A 22,087-nucleotide genomic window follows, 5' to 3' on the forward strand; every position below is an offset into this window, starting at 1 on the left:
CCCCCCCGTGCTCCGTTCCAGCCCCCCCGTGCTCCGTTCCACGCCTGCCGTGCTCCGATTCCCCCCCCCCCGTGCTCCGATCCCCCCCGTGGTCCCCCCCACCCCATCATACTTACCGATCCTGCCGGGGTCCCGTCCGTCTTCTCCCTGGGCGCCGCCATCTTCCAAAATGGCGGGCGCATGCGCAGTACGCCCGCCGAATCTGCCGGCCGGCAGATTCGTTCCAAAGTGCATTTTGATCACTGAGATAGATTGTATCTCAGTGATCAAAATAAAAAAAATAATAAATGACCCCCCCTTTGTCACCCCCATAGGTAGGGACAATAAAAAAATAAAGACATTTTTTTTTTCCACTAATGTTAGAATAGGGTTAGGGTTAGGGGTAGGGTTAGGGTTAGGGGTAGGGTTAGGGTTAGGGGTAGGGTTAGGGCTAGGGTTAGGGCTAGGGTTAGGGGTAGGGTTAGGGTTAGGGGTAGGGTTAGGGTTAGGGGTAGGGTTAGGGGTAGGGTTAGGGTTAGGGGTAGGGTTAGGGTTAGGGGTAGGGTTAGGGCTAGGGTTAGGGCTAGGGTTAGGGCTAGGGTTAGGGTTTCGGTATGTGCACACGTATTCTGGTCCTCTGCGGATTTTTCCGCTGCGGATTTGATAAATCCGCAGTGCTAAACCGCTGCGGATTTATGGCGGATTTACCGCGTTTTTTCTGCACATTTCACTGCGGTTTTACAATTGCGATTTTCTATTGGAGCAGTTGTAAAACCGCTGCGGAATCCGCACAAAGAAGTGACATGCTGCGGAATGTAAACCGCTGCGTTTCCGTGCAGTTTTTCCGCAGCGTGTGTACAGCGATTTTTGTTTCCCGTAGGTTTACATTGAACTGTAAGCTCATGGGAAACTGCTGCTTTTCCGCAGCATGTGCACATACCTTTAGAATTAGGCCATGTGCACACGGTGCAGATTTGGCTGCGGATTGGCCGCTGCGGATTCGCAGCAGTGTTCCATCAGTTGTACAGTACCATGTAAACATATGAAAAACCAAATCCGCTGTGCCCATGGTGCGGAAAATACCGCGCGGAAACGCTGCGTTGTATTTTCCGCAGCATGTCAATTCTTTGTGCGGATTCCGCAGCGTTTTACACCTGATCCTCAATAGGAATCCGCAGGTGAAATCCGCACAAAAAACACTGGAAATCCGCGGAAAATCCACAGGTAAAACGCAGTGCCTTTTACCCGCGGATTTTTCAAAAATGGTGCGGAAATATCTCACACGAATCCGCAACGTGGGCACATAGCCTTAGGGTTAGGGTTGGAATTAGGGTTGTGGTTAGGGTTGTGATTAGGGTTATGGCTACAGTTGGGATTAGAGTTAGGGGTGTGGGGGGGTTAGTGTTGGAGGTAGAATTGAGGGGTTACCACTGTTTAGGCATATCAGTGGTCTCCAAACGCAACATGGCGCCACCATTGATTCCAGCCAATCTCGTATTCAAAAAGTCAAATGGTGCTCCCTCACTTCCGAGCCCTGACGTGTGCCCAAACAGTGGTTTACCCCCACATATGGGGTACCAGCATACTCAGGATAAACTGCGCAACAATTACTGGGGTCCAATTTCTCCTGTTACCCTTGTGAATCTAAAAAAATGCTTGCTAAAACAAAATTTTTGAGGAAAGAAAAATGATTTTTTATTTTCACGGCTCTGCGTTGTAAACGTCTGTGAAGCACTTGGGGGTTCAAAGTGCTCACCATATATCTAGATAAGTTCCTTGGGGGGTCTAGTTTCTAAAATGGGGTCACTTGTGGGGGGTTTCTACTGTTTAGGCACACCAGGGGCTCTGCAAACGCAATGTGACGCCCGCAGACCATTCCATCAAAGTCTGCATTTCAAAAGTCACTACTTCCCTTCTGAGCCCCGACGTGTGCCCAAACAGTGGTTTACCCCCACACATGGGGTATCAGCGTACTCAGGAGAAACTGGACAACAACTTTTGGGGTCCAATTTCTCCTGTAACCCTTGGGAAAATAAAAAATTCTGGGCTAAATAATTATTTTTGAGGAAAGAAAACGTATTTATTATTTTCACGGCTCTGCATTATAAACTTCTATGAAGCACTTGGGGGTTCAAAGTGCTCACCACACATCTAGATAAGTTCCTTTCGGGGTCTAGTTTCCAAAATGGGGTCACTTGTGGGGGGTTTCTACTGTTTAGGCACATCAGGGGCTCTGCAAACGCAACGTGACGCCCGCAGAGCATTCCATCAAAGTCTGCATTTCAAAACGTCACTACTTCAATTCCGAGCCCCGGCATGTGCCCAAACAGTAGTTTACCCCCACATATGGGGTATCACCGTACTCAGGAGAAACTGGACAACAAATATTGGGGTCAAATTTCTCCTGTTACCCTTGGGAAAATTAAAAAATTCTGGGCTAAATAATTATTTTTGAGGAAAGAAAACGTATTTATTATTTTCACGGCTCTGCATTATAAACTTCTATGAAGCACTTGGGGGTTCAAAGTGCTCACCACACATCTAGATAAGTTCCTTTCGGGGTCTAGTTTCCAAAATGGGGTCACTTGTGGGGGGTTTCTACTGTTAAGCCACATCAGGGGCTCTGCAAACACAACGTGACGCCCACAGAGCATTCCATCAAAGTCTGCATTTCAAAACGTCACTACTTCCCTTCTGAGCCCCGACGTGTGCCCAAACAGTGGTTTACCCCCACACATGGGGTATCAGCGTACTCAGGAGAAACTGGACAACAACTTTTGGGGTCCAATTTCTCCTGTAACCCTTGGGAAAATAAAAAATTCTGGGCTAAATAATTATTTTTGAGGAAAGAAAACGTATTTATTATTTTCACGGCTCTGCATTATAAACTTCTATGAAGCACTTGGGGGTTCAAAGTGCTCACCACACATCTAGATAAGTTCCTTTGGGGGTCTAGTTTCCAAAATGGGGTCACTTGTGGGGGGTTTCTACTGTTAAGCCACATCAGGGGCTCTGCAAACGCAACGTGACGCCCACAGAGCATTCCATCAAAGTCTGCATTTCAAAACGTCACTACTTCACTTCCGAGCCCCGGCATGTGCCCAAACACTGATTTACCCCCACATATGGGGTATCAGCGTACTCAGGAGAAACTGGGCAACAACTTTTGGGGTCAAATTTCTCCTGTTACCCTTGGGAAAATAAAAAATTGCAGGCTAAAAGATCATTTTTGAGAAAATAATTTTTTTTTTTATTTTCATGGCTCTGCGTTATAAACTTCTGTGAAGCACTTGGGGGTTCAAAGTCCTCACCACACATCTAGATTAGTTCCTTTGGGGGTCTAGTTTCCAAAATGGGGTCATTTCTGGGGGATCTCCAATGTTTAGGCACACAGGGGCTCTCCAAACGTGACATGGTGTCCGCTAATGATTGGAGCTAATTTTCCATTTAAAAAGCCAAATGGCGTGCCATCCCTTCCGAGCCCTGCCGTGCGCCCAAACAGTGGTTTACCCCCACATATGGGGTATCAGCCTACTCAGGACAAACTGGACAACAATATTTGGGGTCCAATTTCTCCTATTATCCTTGGCAAAATAGGAAATTCCAGGCTAAAAAATCATTTTTGAGGAAAGAAAAATTATTTTTTATTTTCATGGCTCTGCATTATAAACTTCTGTGAAGCACCTGGGGGTTTAAAGTGCTCAATATGCATTTAGATAAGTTCCTTGGGGGGACTAGTTTCCAAAATGGGGTCACTTGTGGGGGAGCTCCAATGTTTAGGCACACAGGGGCTCTCCAAACGCGACATGGTGTCCGCTAACAATTGGACCTAATTTTCCATTCAAAAAGTCAAATGGCGCGCCTTCCCTTCCGAGCCCTGCCGAGTGCCCAAACAGTGGTTTACCCCCACATATGAGTTATCGGCGTACTCGGGAGAAATTGCCCAACAAATTTTATGATCCATTTTATCCTACTGCCCATGTGAAAATGAAAAAATTGAGGCGAAAAGAATTTTTTTGTGAAAAAAAAGTACTTTTTCATTTTTACAGATCAATTTGTGAAGCACCTGAGGGTTTAAAGTGCTCACTAGGCATCTAAATAAGTTCCTTGGGGGGTCTAGTTTCCAAAATGGGGTCACTTGTGGGGGAGCGCCAATGTTTAGGCACACAGGAGCTATCCAAACGCGACATGGTGTCCGCTAATGATGGAAATAATTTTTCATTCAAAAAGTCAAATGGCGCTCCTTCCCTTCCGAGCCTTACCATGTGCCCAAACAGTGGTTTACCCCCACATGTGAGGTATTGGTGTACTCAGGAGAAATTGCCCAACACATTTTAGGATCCATTTTATCCTGTTGCCCATGTGAAAATGAAAAAATTGAGGCTAAAAAATCTTTTTGTGAAAAAAAAGTACTTTTTCATTTTTACGGATCAATTTGTGAAGCACCTGGGGGTTCAAAGTGCTCACTATGCATCTAGATAAGTTCCTTGGGGTGTCTTGTTTCCAAAATGGGGTCACTTGTGGGGGAGCTCCAATTTTTAGGCACACGGGGGCTCTCCAAACGTGACATGGTGTCCGCTAAAGAGTGGAGCCAATTTTTGATTCAAAAAGTCAAATGGCGCTCCTTCCCTTTCAAGCCCTGCCGTGTGCCCAAACAGTGGTTTACCCCCACATATGAGGTATCAGCGTACTCAGGACAAATTGGACAACAACTTTCGTGGTTCAGTTTCTCCTTTTACCATTGGGAAAATAAAAAAAATTGTTGCTAAAAGATAATTTTTGTGACTAAAAAGTTAAATGTTCATTTTTTCCTTCCATGTTGCTTCTGCTGCTGTGAAGCACCTGAAGGGTTAATAAACTTCTTGAATGTGTTTTTGAGTACCTTGAGGGGTGCAGTTTTTAGAATGGTGTCACTTTTGGGTATTTTCAGCCATATAGACCCCTCAAACTGACTTCAAATGTGAGGTGGTCCCTAAAAAAAATGGTTTTGTAAATTTCGTTGTAAAAATGAGAAATCGCTGGTCAAATTTTAACCCTTATAACTTCCTAACAAAAAAAAATTTTGTTTCCAAAATTGTGCTGATGTAAAGTAAACATGTGGGAAATGTTATTTATTAACTATTTTGTGTCACATATCTCTCTGGTTTAACAGAATAAAAATTCAAAATGTGAAAATTGCGAAATTTTCAAAATTTTCGCCAAATTTCCGTTTTTATCACAAATAAACGCATAATTTATTGACCTAAATTTACCACTAACATGAAGCCCAATATGTCACGAAAAAACAATCTCAGAACCGCTAGGATCCGTTGAAGCGTTCCTGAGTTATTACCTCATAAAGGGACACTGGTCAGAATTGCAAAAAACGGCAAGGTCTTTTTATTATTATTATTATTATTATTATACATTTTTATAGCGCCATTTATTCCATGGCGCTTTACATGTGAATACGGGGCAGATATAGACAAATACATTAAACATGAGCAGATAACAAGGCACACGAGTACATAAGGAGGGAGGACCCTGCCCGCGAGGGCTCACAGTCTGCAGGGGGTGGGTGAGGATACACTAGGAGAGGGTAGGGCAGGTTGCGCGGCTGTTCAGTAGGTTGAGGATCACTGCAGGCTGTAGGCTAGTCGGAAGAGGTGGGTCTTCAGGTTCTTTTTGAAGGTTTCTATGTTAGGCGAGAGTCTGATGTGTTGGGGTAGAGAGTTCCAGAGTATGGGGGAAGCACGGAGAAGTCTTGAATGCGGTTATGGGAAGAAGAGATGAGAGGGGAGTAGAGAAGGAGGTCTTGGGAGGATCGGAGGTCGCGTGTAGGTAGGTACCGGGAGACCATGTCACAGATGTATGGAGGAGACAGGTTGTGGATGGCTTTGTATGTCAGTGTGAGGGTTTTGAACTGGAGTCTCTGGGCGATAGGAAGCCAGTGAAGGGCTTGACACAGGGGAGAGGCTGGGGAATAGCGGGGGGACAGGTGGATTAGTCGGGCAGCAGAGTGTAGGATGGATTGGAGTGGTGCCAGAGTGCTAGAGGGGAGTCCAGAGAGTAGGAGGTTGCAGTAGTCGAGGCGGGAGATGATAAGGGCATGCACTAGCGTTTTTGCAGTGTTGCGGTCAAGGAAAGCACGGATCCGGGAAATATTTTTGAGTTTGAGACGACAGGAGGAGGCAAGGGCTTGGATATGTGGCTTGAAAGAGAGGGCAGAGTCGAGGATCACCCCGAGGCACCGGGCGTGTGGGACTGGGGATAGTGAGCAGCCATTGACATTGATGGATAGGTCTGGTGGAGGGGTAGAGTGAGATGGGGGAAAGATGATGAATTCTGTTTTGTCCATGTTCAGTTGTAGAAAGCGAGCAGAAAAGAAGGCTGAAATGGCAGACAGACAGTGCGGGATTTTGGTAAGCAAGGAGGAGAGGTCAGGTCCGGAGAGGTAGATCTGCGTGTCGTCAGCGTAGAGATGGTACTGCATACCGTGGGATTCTATGAGCTGTCCCAGGCCGAAAGTGTAGATGGAGAAGAGTAGGGGTCCTAGAACAGAGCCTTGAGGAACACCGACTGACAAGGGGCGAAGTGAGGAGGTGGTGTGGGGGAGGGAGACACTGAATGTTCGGTCTGTCAGATATGACGAGATCCAGGAAAGGGCCAAGTCTGTGATGCCAAGGGATGAGAGGATTTGTAGCAAAAGGGAGTGGTCTACAGTGTCAAAGGCAGAAGACAAGTCCAGGAGAAGGAGGACAGAGTAGTGTCGCTTGCTCCTGGCAGTTAGTAGGTCATTGGTGACTTTAGTTAGGGCAGTTTCAGTTGAGTGATGGGAACGGAAGCCTGATTGTAACCGATCAAAGAGGGAGCAGGAGGAGAAGTGGGAGGACAGTTCAAGATGGACATGTTGCTCCAGCAATTTGGAGGCATAAGGGAGAAGAGATATTGGGCGATAGCTAGACACAGAGGATGGGTCGAGGGAGGGCTTTTTGAGGATGGGTGTGATCTTGGCATGCTTGAAGGATGAGGGAAAGACACCTGTTGTGAGTGAGAGGTTGAAGAGGTGTGTTAGGGTTGGGATGAAGACCGTGGAAAGGTTAGGGATGAGGTGGGATGGGAGCGGGTCAAGCGTGCAGGTGGTGAGGTGTGATCTTGACAGGAGGGTGGAGAGCTGATCTTCTGTCATGGTGGAGAAGCTGGTTTTGGAGGAGCAGGGTTGAGCAGCTAAGAGGGGCAGTGGGCGCTGTGGGCCAAATAGGCTGGGTCATGAAGGGGTTAAGAGTATTCTTGAAATATAAGCCCTACTCCAAAAATAAGCCCTAGTTACAGCCAGAACCAGTGTTTGGGGGTGTGAAGCAAACTGGTCAATTACCCAGGGTCCCCACTCTCTTAGAGGACCCAAACATTTCTATTCCGAGGTTAAAACTGCTTATGGACCTTTGATAATATCACAGTCATGTTACCATGATGACATCAAAGGTCTTTTAACTGCAGTAGTCTAGAGGAAGTAAAGAGGAGAAAAGCTGGTATGCAGGGCTGGCATTATAGGAGGAAGGGGTAATCTTGGAAATTTCTCAGGTCTCCCAATCTCTTAGGGACATCTAGCATTTCTATTCTGAGCATAAGGACCTTTAGTGACATCACGTTCATACGACCATAATGGCTCCAAAGGTCCTTTAACTGCAGTAGTCTAGAGAAGAGGTCCCCAACCTTTTTTGCACCAGGGACCGGCTTTAAGCAAGACCAGTTTTCCATGGCCCGGTGGGGTGGGGGTGGGGCAGGTGCGGGGCTCTGGTCATATGGGGGTGGAGTTATGGAGGGGTGGAGCTTAGTGCATACTTATCATATAATTATGACATTTATAATGAGAATGTGATTCTCACACACACACATTCTCACACACACAATCACACACACACATTCACACACACATTCTCACACACACATTCTCACACACACATTCACACACCCCTCTCACCTCTCCTCGCACTCTCCCACAGCATCTCATTGCCTTCCTCTGACACAGCCGGCCGCTGAATGATGACGTGAGAGGAAGCAGGAAGACAGATCGCTGGGCAGTGGAGCTGCAGGGATTTCTCCCTGCCCGTCACAGCCACCCTGCAGGGGCTCCCCTCCACCTCTGCACTTGTTGGGAGCCGGCGCTCTGCAGCTTCTCTGTGCCGGCTGTCAGCTTGACAGTCGGCACAGAGAACAGCTGACTCCCTGACCGGGGGCGGCAGAATGCAGCCGCCAGGGGAGACACTGCGGACCGCCGAATGAGGCGGCCCGACTGCGCCCCCCTGCCGGCTGCGCCCCCCTAGATACGCCACTGGGCGTGTCAGTGAGGAGAGCCTGCCGCCCCACCCCGTCAGGAACACACCATGCTGCGCAGGAGGGCTGTGTCACTAAGACCCGCCTGACGCCCCGCCCCGTCCTGCATAATGTTCTCTGCCGGGAGCTGCGAGCTGTCACAGAGCGTGCTCTGACCAGGTGCAGGGCCACGAAGCTAGCTGTCAGCGGCGCCGCGGACCGGCTGAAAAACCCCAACGGCCCGGTCCTGGTCCGCGGACCGGCGGTTGGGGACCTCTGGTCTAGAGGAACCGAAGGGGAGACAGGATGGCCTGTACCGTATGTGCAGTATGTATGTCTTCATGTGTATGTGCAGTGTGTGAGCGATGACATGAATATATTTTAATAAATGTTGATTTTTTTGCTCAAGAATATATGTGGATTGTTGTTCATGGGGAAAAAAAAATCTTAACTCATCTTTCAGAACAAAAAAATAAAATAAGACCCTGTCTTATTTTTTGAGAAACTAGGTATTTACGTCTTCTTCTCTAATCGTTTTGCCCCACTTTTTAAGTTGTTTCTTTTTTCGCTTTTTTTTAATTCTTCCTCACCAACTTTGCTTATCCTGATGTTTTAGACAAGATTCATTAAATGCGACTTTTACCAAATATCACATTTTCTTGGCGTACCTCACTCTAATCCCTGCCTGGAGTAAGGCTTTTTTTTTTTAAGGAGCACTCAATTTATTGCACTTACATACAAACGTGCAACTTTTTACAATATTTTCTAGTTTTGGCTGTTAAATGTTGCAAAAAAACAAAGTTAAAGAGCATTTTTGATTTTGTGTCAAACTCATAAACCGCGTGGGCCAATTTTGAAGAAGTTGGCGCCGCAAATGTCAGCGAATACCACAAGGCAAAAAAAGAAAAGTGAGTTTAATAAAGCGCAAATGATGAATCGGGGCCCATGTCTACATTTGGGGTCTCACACTGTCCTGATGCTCCACTTCTGTAGGTACAGCATCGCTTAGGTTGTGCTTTGATCTCTTTTTCTGTTTACAGAGTACTTAAAAAAAATCTCGAGAAACCCTGTCTACACCTGCAGTTTACCAATCAACATCCCTGAAAATGCAACATGTTTTTTTACTTGAGTAGCCATAGCTAAATTTTTGACTGTACGATGAATATTTAGGTTCTATTCACATTAGCACTATGGCTTCCATTATTGTAGAAGTCATGTAGGGCAGCATGGTGGCTCAGTGGTTAGCACTGTATGGTGGCTAAGTTGTTAGCACTGTATGGTGGCTCGGTGGTTAGCACTGTATGGTGGCTCAGTTGTTAGCACTGTATGGTGGCTCGGTGGTTAGCACTGTATGATGGCTCAGTGGTTATCACTGTATGGTGGATCCGTGGTTAGCACTGTATGGTGGTTCAGTGGTTAGCACTGTAGTGGTTAGCACTGTATGGTGGATCCGTGGTTAGCACTGTATGGTGATTCAGTGGTTAGCACTGTATGGTGGATCCGTGGTTAGCACTGTATGGTGATTCAGTGGTTAGCACTGTATGGTGGATCCGTGGTTAGCACTGTATGGTGATTCAGTAGTTAGCATTGTATTGTGGCTCTGTGATTAGCACTGTATGATGGCTCAGTGGTTAGCACTGTATGGTGGCTCTGTGATTAGCACTGTATGGTGATTCAGTGGCTAGCACTGTATGGTGGCTCTGTGATTAGCACTGTATGATGGCTCAGTGGCTAGCACTGTATGGTGGCTCTGTGATTAGCACTGTATGGTGATTCAGTGGCTAGCACTGTATGGTGGCTCTGTGATTAGCACTGTATGGTGGCTCAGTGGCTAGCACTGTATGATGGCTTAGTGGTTAGCACTGTATGGTGGCTCAGTGGCTAGCACTGTATGGTGGCTCTGTGATTAGCACTGTATGGTGGCTCAGTGGCTAGCACTGTATGATGGCTTAGTGGTTAGCACTGTTGCTTTGTAGGGCTGAAGTCCTGGGGTCAAATCCCACCAAGAACAACATCTGCAAGGAATTTGCATGTTCTCCCCGTGTTTGCGTGGGTTTCTTCCAGGTTCTCCTGTTTCCTCCCACACTCCAAAGACATACTGATAGGGAATGTAGATTGTGAGCCCCAATAGGGACAGTGATGATAATGTGTGTAAAGTGCTGTGGAATTAATGGCGCTATATAGGTGAGTAAAATAAATAAGTCATGATGTTCATGACGGATGCATTGTACCAGAGCCTAGGGAATCCCATTGATGTAGTGCATAATGCAGAAAATAGGCTGAAAAGTGAGTGGGGTTTGTGCAAATTTGCCTGAAATTTGTCATTCCTGTGATGTTTGTTTGCAAAAGTGTTTTATGTAGAATTTTTTCTCATTTTTTTATACTCCAATTGGAAAAAAATAAGTATCACTGGATTTTATATTTCCAATGCAGGTGATAAGATCATTTTTATTGTTTTGATCTTGTATTAGATTTTATTGTCTTTAGGGCGGGAAGACAGAACTAGCTGCTGGTGAGAATGTGAGACTCGGCGCAGTCCGGCGGCAACATGGCCACTCCTTCCTCCCCGCAGTCAGTGCCCGCTCCATACTCCCCTCCAGTCAGCGCTCACACAGGGTTAATGGCAGAGCTAATGGATCGCGTTATGCCGCGGTGTAACGTACTCCATTAACGCTGCTATTAACCCCGTGTGACCAACTTTTTTACTATTGAGGCTGCATATGCAGCCTCAATAGTAATAATAATAATAATAATAATAATTTTATTTATATAGCGCCAACATATTCCGCAGCGCTTTACAAATTATAGAGGGGACTTGTACAGACAATAGACATTACAGCATAACAGAAATACAGTTCAAAACAGATACCAGGAGGAGTGAGGGCCCTGCTCGCAAGCTTACAAACTATGGGGAAAAGGGGAGACACGAGAGGTGGATGGTAACAATTGCTTTAGTTATTCGGACCAGCTATAGTGTAAGGCTCAGGTGTTCATGTAAAGCTGCATGAACCAGTTACCTGCGTAAGTATGTAGCAGTACAGACACAGAGGGCTAATACTGCATAAAGTGTATGAGAACATGATGCGAGGAACCTTTTTTTTTTTTTATTACAAATAGGCCACACAGGGATCGTTAGGTTAATGCATTGAGGCGGTAGGCCAGTCTGAACAAATGAGTTTTTAGGGCACGCTTAAAACTGTGGGGATTGGGGATTAATCGTATTAACCTAGGTAGTGCATTCCAAAGAATCGGCGCAGCACGTGTAAAGTCTTGGAGACGGGAGTGGGAGGTTCTGATTATTGAGGATGCTAACCTGAGGTCATTAGCGGAGCGGAGGGCACGGGTAGGGTGGTAGACTGATACCAGGGAGGAGATGTAGGGTGGTGCTGAGCCAATAGTAAAAAGATCTAATGTTAAAAATAATTTAAAAAATCAAAAATCATCATATACTCACATTCCGGCGCCTTTCCCGCTCCTCACGATGCTTCGGTGACCGCTCCATGCAAGCGGGTCCCGTTGAAGCGCAAGGATCGCGTGAAACGGCCGTCGTCTCCTCCTGCTCGCACGAGCTCCTTTCCTCTTCCCCCGGCCATAAAGTTTTACGTGTGAAGACTCAATAAAAATTGCTATCTTGAAGATTGGTGAGTGCATCCTGTTTTTTTCTTCTGCTGCCTGGAACACATATGCTATCTCTATGGTTTTGCACCCGACATCTTTTTTGGTATGGCTATTGCTGATAGGATATGCTATTTTATACCGGCTTCTTTGAAGATTATGGATTTGTTTGGGGCAGTGCCGTCCATATGCCACTTTTTCCTATTTATTCATTTTATGTAAAGGACTAGCTGTCCGTCCAGCTAGCCTACAATTTACGTTGGGCGCTTTTCCAGACCTACTGTATACTGTAACGTTCCCAGTTACCCCCATTTAACAGACGGAGGCGGAAAGTGTGTTCGACTGCATACTATGTGTTTAACTGTATAGGAAAGCGATTTTCTATGTAGAGGTCCAGTGCCACGAAATGTATACCAGTGAGTCCTTCTGGTGGTTGGATGTCTCGGCATCAATCCTGAATGGGTGTCAGAGATTTCCACTCCAGTGACCTCCGGCGTGCGCGCTAAGGTTCTCTCCTCACTTCCTCCCTGCATAGTCATCGCCATGTACACATGGTTCCTAGCGATGACTATGCAGGGAGGAAGTGGGGAGAGAACCTTATCAGCGCACACGCCGGAGGTCACAGTGACTCGCCTACGCAGAAGATCCCTGGGTGCACTGCCCACAGTAAGGAGGATGAGGTACGTATTTCTGAAAGAGTGCAGGGCACAGGCGCGGGATTCCGATGCCGTAACTGACGCTGATGGGAGGAGGGTAGCATTATAATGAGGACAGGAGGCAGGGATTTCTTACAGCACCGCACGCCCCAGAGCCTGGAAGAAATCATTAACATAAGGAAATAAAATACGATTTCTCAGCTACAAGACCATTAATATGAGGCAGACAGGTAGGACTGGTGTAACATTTCTATTAACTGTATGCCCATATTAATAGGTCTCACACGTGTTGTGTGGTGGTCTTGTTGGAGATTTTGCTTTTGGTCCTACAAGCTTCAAATTAAACCCTGTATATCTCCTCCTAGACTCCTCCTCTAGGTGAGAACCACCACAACGCCTGAAAAAAAAACCTGCATGTCATGTATAACACTGTCCACACACAGAACAGTGCAGTCACTGAGGACCGGCACAGAATGATCATGAGACCATGGGTCCTTCAATGCAAGAAAGACACCATCACAACTCTACAGTCATAATTATCATCAAAAGTCTTTGAAACAAACAAAGGGTTAAACCAGGCCAAAAAAAGAACACTTCCAACTTTAAAGCAACAGTCTGAATTGAGTCCACACTTAGCCAGTGAGGGTCGGAGGCCATTTCACACCTAATAATTGCCAGATTTTGAGTCTGCTTTGTGTCTGTGTCTTCCTTCATTTAGATGTCTGTTTTTCAGGAACAGAACATACACCCATTAGTCTACGTTCCCAAGATGAGATTTTGCTGAGCTTTTTTACTTAATGAGCATAGAAATGGTGCAGAAAATCTACAACATCAAATACTCGCCAAACGGTCATCACGGGAACGTAGCCTTATCTATGGGGTGGCTCACATGTCTGGGGGGTTTTATGCAGATTTATGGTCCTCAAAAAACTGAAAAGGAGATGTTCGATTTTGATCAGGGTTATGGATCAAATTTTTCCATTCAAATCAATGGGTCAGTGAAAAAAAAATCGGACAATACATTTACGCCATTCCCATTTCTTTACCCATATCCCTAACCCTGCCCCACAAATAACTGATTGCAGAGGGACTAGGGCTCAGGATACATCTCATTTGCAGAACTGACTGTTTCTACATAAGATCTGTGCGTACAGCAGATTCACGGAATATCATTTAACAACGTTCGTGCCACGTTCACGGTGAACAAAGTTGCCTACAGCTGTCTTCGTTGCGTGATGTATAGTCGCGTGTATGGTATGCACATTATTTTTTATGTACGGTGTGCATATGATAGTTGCAGATATGAAATAGCTTAACGACATATTTGTGGAATATGCACGATAACTGGTTGAATGTATGATACATGCTTGATAATTGCATGTTCAAAATGGCGCTATATGTGATCACGGTGTGTACGGTATGTGATGACCATGTGTGTACATAGCGTCTGTGCACATATTTATAATATTCCTTACAACCCTCTTTCTAGTAACTCATAATTCATTACTTCCACACAATCACTCAAGACACCTGGTATTTTCTGACATCACTCATCTGTAGATCTTCTTCCCCTATGTCTACGCCTATGGGTTATTTCCATAAAACCTTCACATCTACGAGCCTTCCAGTTATTTCTGTCTCTATACATCTCCTTCTTGTGTTCGCCTCTTCCCAGCCTCATCATCTGTCCCCTGTGCATATTTTATTTACCACTTCAGGCTGGCAACCCAATTTCTCTGGTCCGAATGCAACCGACATGCCTCAGTCCAATATTTCCACTACATTCCAGTGCCTCCCACAACGTAAACACCTCTCTCGTCCTGAAATACATCTCTTTCATTCCAGACGCTCGCTCTCATTATCTCAACGACTTTACACTACATTGCTCATCTCTTCCTCTTCACAGCCAGACCAAGACTTTCTCGAGAAACCCAACTCCCTCCCCCCCCCCCCCCCGACAGTATCTCCCATTCATTCGGGGAAGATATAACTAAAAAATATAAAAAGTCAATTCACTTACATTTGCCGGACTTAAATGGCCATAACCCTAGACAGAAGATCTTGTGTTCTCCAAAAAGAAAAACCACGTACGGCTCACGTGCTATTCTTACCTGTTTCTTCTGTTGGCCAAATCAATAAAATTTGAAAAGGTCTATAAAAATGACTAAAGTGACAACCACTATCTAGTTTTCTTATTTCACACTCTTTCATACCACCTAACATAAGCACATTACAGTATAATTCTTCTACCTAACTTTGTATAATGCCAAAACCACCGTTGTGCCTTTAGTATAAAGTGTAGAAATTAGAGGTGACCATATCCTAGCACAATATAACATAAAAGCAGATTAAAAAGTGTATACTGATACAGCCAACAAACGCATAAAGCCTTTTCCACTAGAACCTTCAGAAGAGCAAAGATATATCTTTACGACAGGTTACTCCATATATAAATGCATAAGTCATAACCACAAACAGAGAGGAAGACTTTTTGGAAAACAGGTCGTTAAAAAAAATGTAATGTAATAGTAGGATCTCACAGAAGAACATAAAATCTTTTGCAACCACAAACCTAAAAGGGGGCATCTTACCATAAAAGAGGTATCTTACCATAAAGGTGGCATCTTACCATAAAAGAGGCATCTTACCATAATAGTGGCATCTTACCATCAAGGAGGCATTTTACCATAAAAATTGTAACTAGACTACAATGCTGGTAAAAAAAACATTACGTAACTTCTCTCCAACCCATTGCTTCGTTGGTCTTGGAGAAGTTATCTCTAAAATTTGGATGACATGTTGGATTTAAGCTATGACTACTTTAAATATCTCCCTTGATTGAGGTCCTTTTTGGTACCTTAGATGGCCCTCGACATTAATCTCATGGACACAAGAGATTTTGTAAGGCTGATGTGAGTTGACTTGCTTAGAAGGTAAGAGACAGTGGAGGTGTCTTAATCATAGCTCACATACCTTGTCAAGTTCATGTACCTCCTCACTGTTGGATAGTGTAACATTAAAAGGATCAATGAACTGTGGTGGATCTTTTCCCCTTTTACGTTCTTTTTTAGCTGCCAGGACCGGGAATATTGCAAGTTGTTGGCACAGTACCGTGGCCACCAGGAGCCATACCCAGCACCTCATTATGCTCGTTGAATATATCCTTCAAAGTTTACAAAGTTGAACTTGTGGAAAACACTAAGTACCTTCAAGAAGATGCTGAGAGGAATAAAACAAGTTGAAAGTGATCCTTCTGTGAAGATAAGCACTTGCCAAGACAAAAGAGGTCAAGATAAAGCATCAATCTACTTGACTCCACCAGGTCTTTTTACACATGACATGTAGGAGGGAGGGTGAAAGCAAATGTTCTCCCATCAATTTCTTCAAAAGTCCAAACAGTATAATTAAAACTCACTCGGCTATGAAGCCTTCAACATTAAAAAGATCAGGATGACATCTCAGCCCCCACATCTGAGCCCCATCAACTTAGACCTTCCTCGGTAATGATGATCAATGAGTGGACCCATTAGGTGGACAATAGGAAGCGGAAACTCTGTTGGTTGCTAGTCATCCTCATCTGTTACTGGAACTGGCCACATTCACAACCTGATGTCTTCTATTTGACTTGTAGCCACCTTTAGGATAAAATTCAGGGTCCGGTGAAGTGACCCTACCATCCACTTAAGGGAAGCCGGTTCTTCAGTTGAACATTAAGTCTTGAGACAGATAAAAGTTGTGTTCCTTTATGGATAAAACCTTGTAACGTTCAGAAGTCAATATCAGGTCTTGACTTTCTGGTATTAGCCCTGTTAGAAAAAAAAAAGTGCTCACTGAAAAAAAAAATCTGCACTGTAATAGTGAAGAAGAAGAAAAACATCCTACTGCAATGTCTTCATGTGATTTCTCGGAGAATGGAGCTTTTTACTGAGAGTTCAGAATGACGGGATATTCCTTCTTTCTATGTCCCAGTCTTTTCTCAATTTCTCTCTTACTCTGTCTCTTCCCAACTGCAAATTGGCAGTTGTTCTCGGGGCTGCTCATTTCACCAAATATATCCTTCTTTCCTGTAGCTGCTACTTGAAGGAGAGGGAGGGAACTCACCCTGCTCATCTGTCAATCCTAGTTTTTTTTAACAGCCCTATTAAAGTAGAGCTGATAAGCAGTTCAGTCCTTCTCCACAGAGATGCTAATCACATTTTAATGACCTATACAAACTTCTTTTTTAACCCCAGGGGAAAATGCTGTTTGAGGAAATGAAAAAAAATATATAAAAAAAATGTAATAGTGAGAAAATGTTTCACATTAACCCTTAACATACTTATGTTGCAAACATACACGTGGAGGTTACTGACTTGCATTGGAGAAACCCAGTGGGGGGCATTGCAAACTATCTACTGCCAATACATCATGGGCAGGGGTGGGCAATTCATTTTCCCAAGGGGCCACGCGAGAGACTGTGACTGTTCTGTAGGGCTGAACCAATAGTCTGACAATAATTCTGCTCACTATTAATAGTAATATAATATTTCTAATTAATATTTTATATTAATATGAATTGTATCACTTAATATTGAGTAGAATTAGGTATGCTTAATGCATGAGCCCACACACAGCCCCTTATATACTGTATGAGCCCCCTATATACAGTATGAGCCACCACACAGCCCCTTTATACAGTATGTTCCTCCCATATACAGTATGAGCCCACATATAGCCCTTTATAATCAGTTTTATCCCCTGCATAGCCTCTTATATACATTATTAGCCCTCATATAGCCCCGATACACAGTGTGAGTCCCCACATAGCCTCTTATTTACAGTATTCGCCCTCACGTAGCCCCAATATTGTGTCAGCTCACTATATGCAGTATAAGCCCCCATATAGCCCCTATATACAGTTTCAGCCCCCACATAACCTCTTATATACATTATTAACCCTCACATACCCCTGATACACAGTGTGAGTCCCGACATAACCTTCTATTTACAGTAATAGCCCTCACATAGCCCCCGATATAGTGTAAATTCCCTATATGCAGTATGACCCCCATATAGCCCCTTTATACCATATACAATACATAGCCCAAATGTACAGTGTGAGCGCCATACACACAGTATGAGCCACCACACAGCCCCTTTATACAGTATGATCCTCCCATACACAGTATGAACCCACATATAGCCCTTTATAAACAGTTTTAGCCCCTATATAGCCTCTTATATACATTAGTAGCCCTCATATAGCCCCGATACACAGTGTGAGTCCCCACATAGCCTCCTATTTACAGTATTAGCCCTCACATAGCCCCAATATAGTGTCAGCTCACTATATGCAGTATAAGCCCCCATATAGCCCCTATATACAGTATCAGCCCCCACATAACCTCTTATATACATTATTAGCCCTCACATACCCCCGATACACAGTGTGAGTCCCCACATAACCTTCTATTTACAGTATTAGCCCTCACATAGCCCCCAATATAGTGTCAATTCCCTATATGTAGTATGAGCCCCTATATAGCCCCTTTATACAATATACAATACATAGCCCAAATGTACAGATGTACAGTGTGAGCGCCATAAACACAGTATGAGCCCCCATATAGCCCCCTATATACAGTATGAGACCTCATGTAGCCCTCCTATATGCAGAAACACATTTCACATACATTTGCACATATGGTAAAAAAAGAAATACACATACTCACCTCGCTCCGGTTCCCCCGGCGCTTTGCTGAAGTAATGTAGTGACGCCATTGCGTCTACTGCCTCAGTTTCACATGCTAAATGATAGAGGAAATAGCCGGTGGCCCCTTCCTCCACTATAATATTCTGTGCTGTCAGCAACCTGAGGATTCAGATTAGATGGTATCGACTAAACCATGCCGCCTACCTGTAGGCAGATCATTAGTACAGGGCAAGGTACAGGTTGGCTGAAAGGGTATGCGATATACAACGTCCTTTTCAAGTGGATTCCGCCAGGGAATCAACCTGATGAAAACCTCTGAGAAAACGTTGAAAAGAATGAACATGTCCATTTCTACGTAAAGACGACGTACTGTTCAATGTTCAGACTTTTAACCACTTAAGGTTTGTAATAATGCCATGCGGTTAAATGAAGAAACTTGCCCATTCCTCTGCCATTTTCCGCTCGGAAGATGTTCTATACTTTATGATACAAATCAATGGGAAAGCTCAGAAGACGCTTGACTTCTTTTGAAGTGCATTATGCAATGGAGTGGAAAAAAAAACAACAAAAAAACAACAACAGTAGAGTGCATCACAAAAGCGATAAGAAAACCCTCTACGCTGCTCCTTCACCTCATAAACCAGCATGCGTTTCGCATCTGCTTTTTCAGGGTCCCCATACACAGTAGACTACGATTGACTGAACCTGTTGATATTTGCAGGATTAGTTGACTCTCCCAGTCAAATGATGTCAAGGGAGAAAAGGATCCGGTGGTTGGAATTTTTGGATTCATTTTTTTTCTAGGAGATAAGCCGCTGCCAGATGATTTTGGCAGCAGCTTTGTCATAGGGAACACAATAGTGATCGGCCAAGTAGAGCATTCCTGTGCATGGGGAAGTTTGGATAGATAGTAGTGATGAGCGAACGTGTAAAAGTGTGTTTAAACTTGCAAGAAAAATGGGTGTGCTAGCTTTAATCGATGGTGGCACTGTGGGTTAATATCCAGCCGAGCTTCATCGCAGACTCCAGCTGATCGATGGTGATCGCAACAGCGGAAACATCTGCAAATAGCTTATTTTCACCGGAAATACAATCTGTAAAATGAGGACAATCCCTTCAATCTTTGCTGAAAAATAACTCAACTTTCTCGAAGCCCAAGATAGGGCAGGTGTCTCTCTGACGGACATTCTTCATAAAACATCTCCTTATCTATAGTCTCCCTAGCAGTAGAAGAAAAGAAATACAAATGGGGAGCCAGGAACTTCATTACAGAAGTCAAGGTGTGAAACAATGGTGGTGGGGGGGGAATTTTCCTGATGGCTTCAGGCAGAAAACAATGGATTTTGGCAATATGACAAAGAAAACACAAGGCAGGATGGTTGCTGTATCATTAATTAGCTTATGGATAAATAATGCCTTTGTCTGTGCTGAAGTCAGAATCAACTATATGTGCAAACATCAGACATTGATTTTTTACTCTTTTCCACCCGCTAAGAAGCCCCATGAATAGGTCAATAGTGCAGAGTTAAGATAGGGTGAATATTTGGGCTGCAGACTGTCCTCCAGAGCTGACATTCTTTGCTGGGAACAGAAAATTGCTATGGAGAGGTACATTTGGTTACCGAGTCACCCAGCTGCTAACAGTTCACATAGACTCTTCTCTGATCGTTTCCTCCTTCTATGGTAAAATCTGGAGAGCTTGAGACCATTACTCTAAGGATTTTGTGGCTTTGATTAGTATACAGAAAAAAAAGCAATATTCCAATGAAGAATGGGGTTCACACATCCCATTCTTCCTCCAAACCATCACTGTATCCTCCTCCTCCAAGGCCAAGGTTACCAACTTTTCAGTTAGCCATTAAAAGGTATCAACCACTGAGGACTCTCAAATCTTAATATTTTTCCATCTACTGGCTAACAAGGTACCAAGATATATCTCTTTCCTGTATCTAGATGGTCCTCTGTAAGGAACAATGTACTGAATATTCTCTGGGTTATAAGATGACTCCAGAAAAACAATAGACGAGGATTCCAAAAACAATTCTGTGGTATCTTATAATAACTATCCCCAACCACAAACATTAAAGTATCACTTCTGTGCTCATAATGAAATGTATTATGGATGATTTACACCGCAATTTAGTCGTTTCAATGCAAAGGAGAAAATATAATTGATATCCAAATGATACATGACATTCTGGGGCGGGTGTACTAATCCCATCCTATATTAAAAGGACAGTTGGCTGGATCCTCCAATTTCGGTGAGAATGGCCAGGGTCAGGCCTCCCGATTCTTCCTCAACAGAAGATGTTTGAGGAGAGAATTTCAGTGGACAATCCTTTCATAGCCCTCTGGGGTCTGGCAGAAGCTTCTTCCTCTCTCCCCATCGGAAACACATGAATACCCAGCCAAAAGGTCTGCTCATGTATATGGTGGTGTCAGGAGAGATAGCCTAACTAAATGCTGACAGTTAGCTCATATCTATTGACAGCTTTACGTTTTATGTTTCCGAATGTTTTGGAATTGGGATTTGCCAAATTTGAAGAATTTTTCCAAAAAAGCTTAGCTATGACATACTCTTACTATCAAGAGTCATGAAAAAAACAGCTGCTGCATTTCCTGCCTCTGCTTGACAGTCATGTCAAAGCGACCTTTTCCTGGAGGGACCCTAACCTTTCCAGTATAGGTGATTGATAAAGATATAGGTGCCGGCTGCCGTGACTATGTTATATTCAGACCATAAAGTGCAGCAGCACACTACACAAGATACAGTGTGCTGCTGCATTCTTTGATTTGCATACTACATAGTCATCTGTTCACACTTGCTTCATTCTTAGGAGATGCCGGCCAGTTTCTTTTGTGTGATATATATATATATATATATATATATATATATATATATATATATATATATATAAATTATGCAGGCAAAATTAGTAGTCCAGCTTTAATATTGGCCTTTAATTAGAAAGTAAAGGCATAGATATAATACATCATTAGTAGGGGATGCTGGAAATGTCATCAAAGATGTTGTTTTGGCCTTGGATTGGATCTGAACACTGTATGACTGTGTTTTCTATTTATTTTCGCATTCATTTCTTTCTTGAGAGACGGGGAACATATATGTTTATAGACCCAAACAAAACAACAGGGACCTGCGCATCTAAAGGTACCGTCACACATAACGATATCATTAACGTTATCGTTGCTTTTGGTGGCGTAGCAACGATCCCGCTAACGATCTCGTTATGTGTGACAGCGACCAACGATCAGGCCCTTGCTGGGAGATCGTTGGTCGTTGGGGAATGATCAGGACCATTTTTTGGTCGCTGATCACCCGCTGTCATCGCTGGATCAGCGTGTGTGACGCCGATCCAGCGATGTGTTCACTTGTAACCAGGGTAAATATCGGGTTACTAAGCGCAGGGCCGCGCTTAGTCACCCGATATTTACCCTGGTTACCATTGTAAAAGTTTTTTTAAAAAAACACTACATACTCACATTCTGATGTCTGTCACGTCCCCCGGCGTCCACTGTGTCAGCGCCGGCCGTAAAGCAGAGCACAGCGGTGACGTCACCGCTGTGCTCTGCTTTACGGCCGGCGCTGACACAGTCAGTGCAGGGAAACTCTCGGCAGCAGCGCGTGCATTAGCAGCGCTCTTGCCGAAAGCAGTTTTAACCCTGTGGACGCCGGAGGGGGACGTGACAGACATCAGAATGTGAGTATGTAGTGTTTTTTTTTACTTTTACAATGGTAACCAGGGTAAATATCGGGTTACTAAGCGCGGCCCTTCACTTAGTAACCCGATGTTTACCCTGGTTACCCGGGGACTTCGGCATCGTTGAAGACAGT

General features: G+C 44.3%; 1 protein-coding gene across 1 annotated transcript in view; it reads right to left on the minus strand.

The window, feature by feature from the left end:
* Positions 1-16,595, minus strand: part of C1QTNF12 (C1q and TNF related 12) — a 70,654-nt gene extending 54,059 nt beyond the window's left edge. The window contains exon 1 of the mRNA XM_069742557.1: positions 15,516-16,595. Coding sequence (XP_069598658.1) covers positions 15,516-15,686 — 171 coding nt within the window. The 5' untranslated portion in view covers positions 15,687-16,595. The remainder of the gene's footprint in view (positions 1-15,515) is intronic.
* Between the last annotated feature and the right edge of the window lie 5,492 nt (positions 16,596-22,087).

This window comes from Ranitomeya imitator, chromosome 10 (assembly GCF_032444005.1).
Source record: "Ranitomeya imitator isolate aRanImi1 chromosome 10, aRanImi1.pri, whole genome shotgun sequence".
Lineage (NCBI taxonomy): Eukaryota > Metazoa > Chordata > Amphibia > Anura > Dendrobatidae > Ranitomeya > Ranitomeya imitator.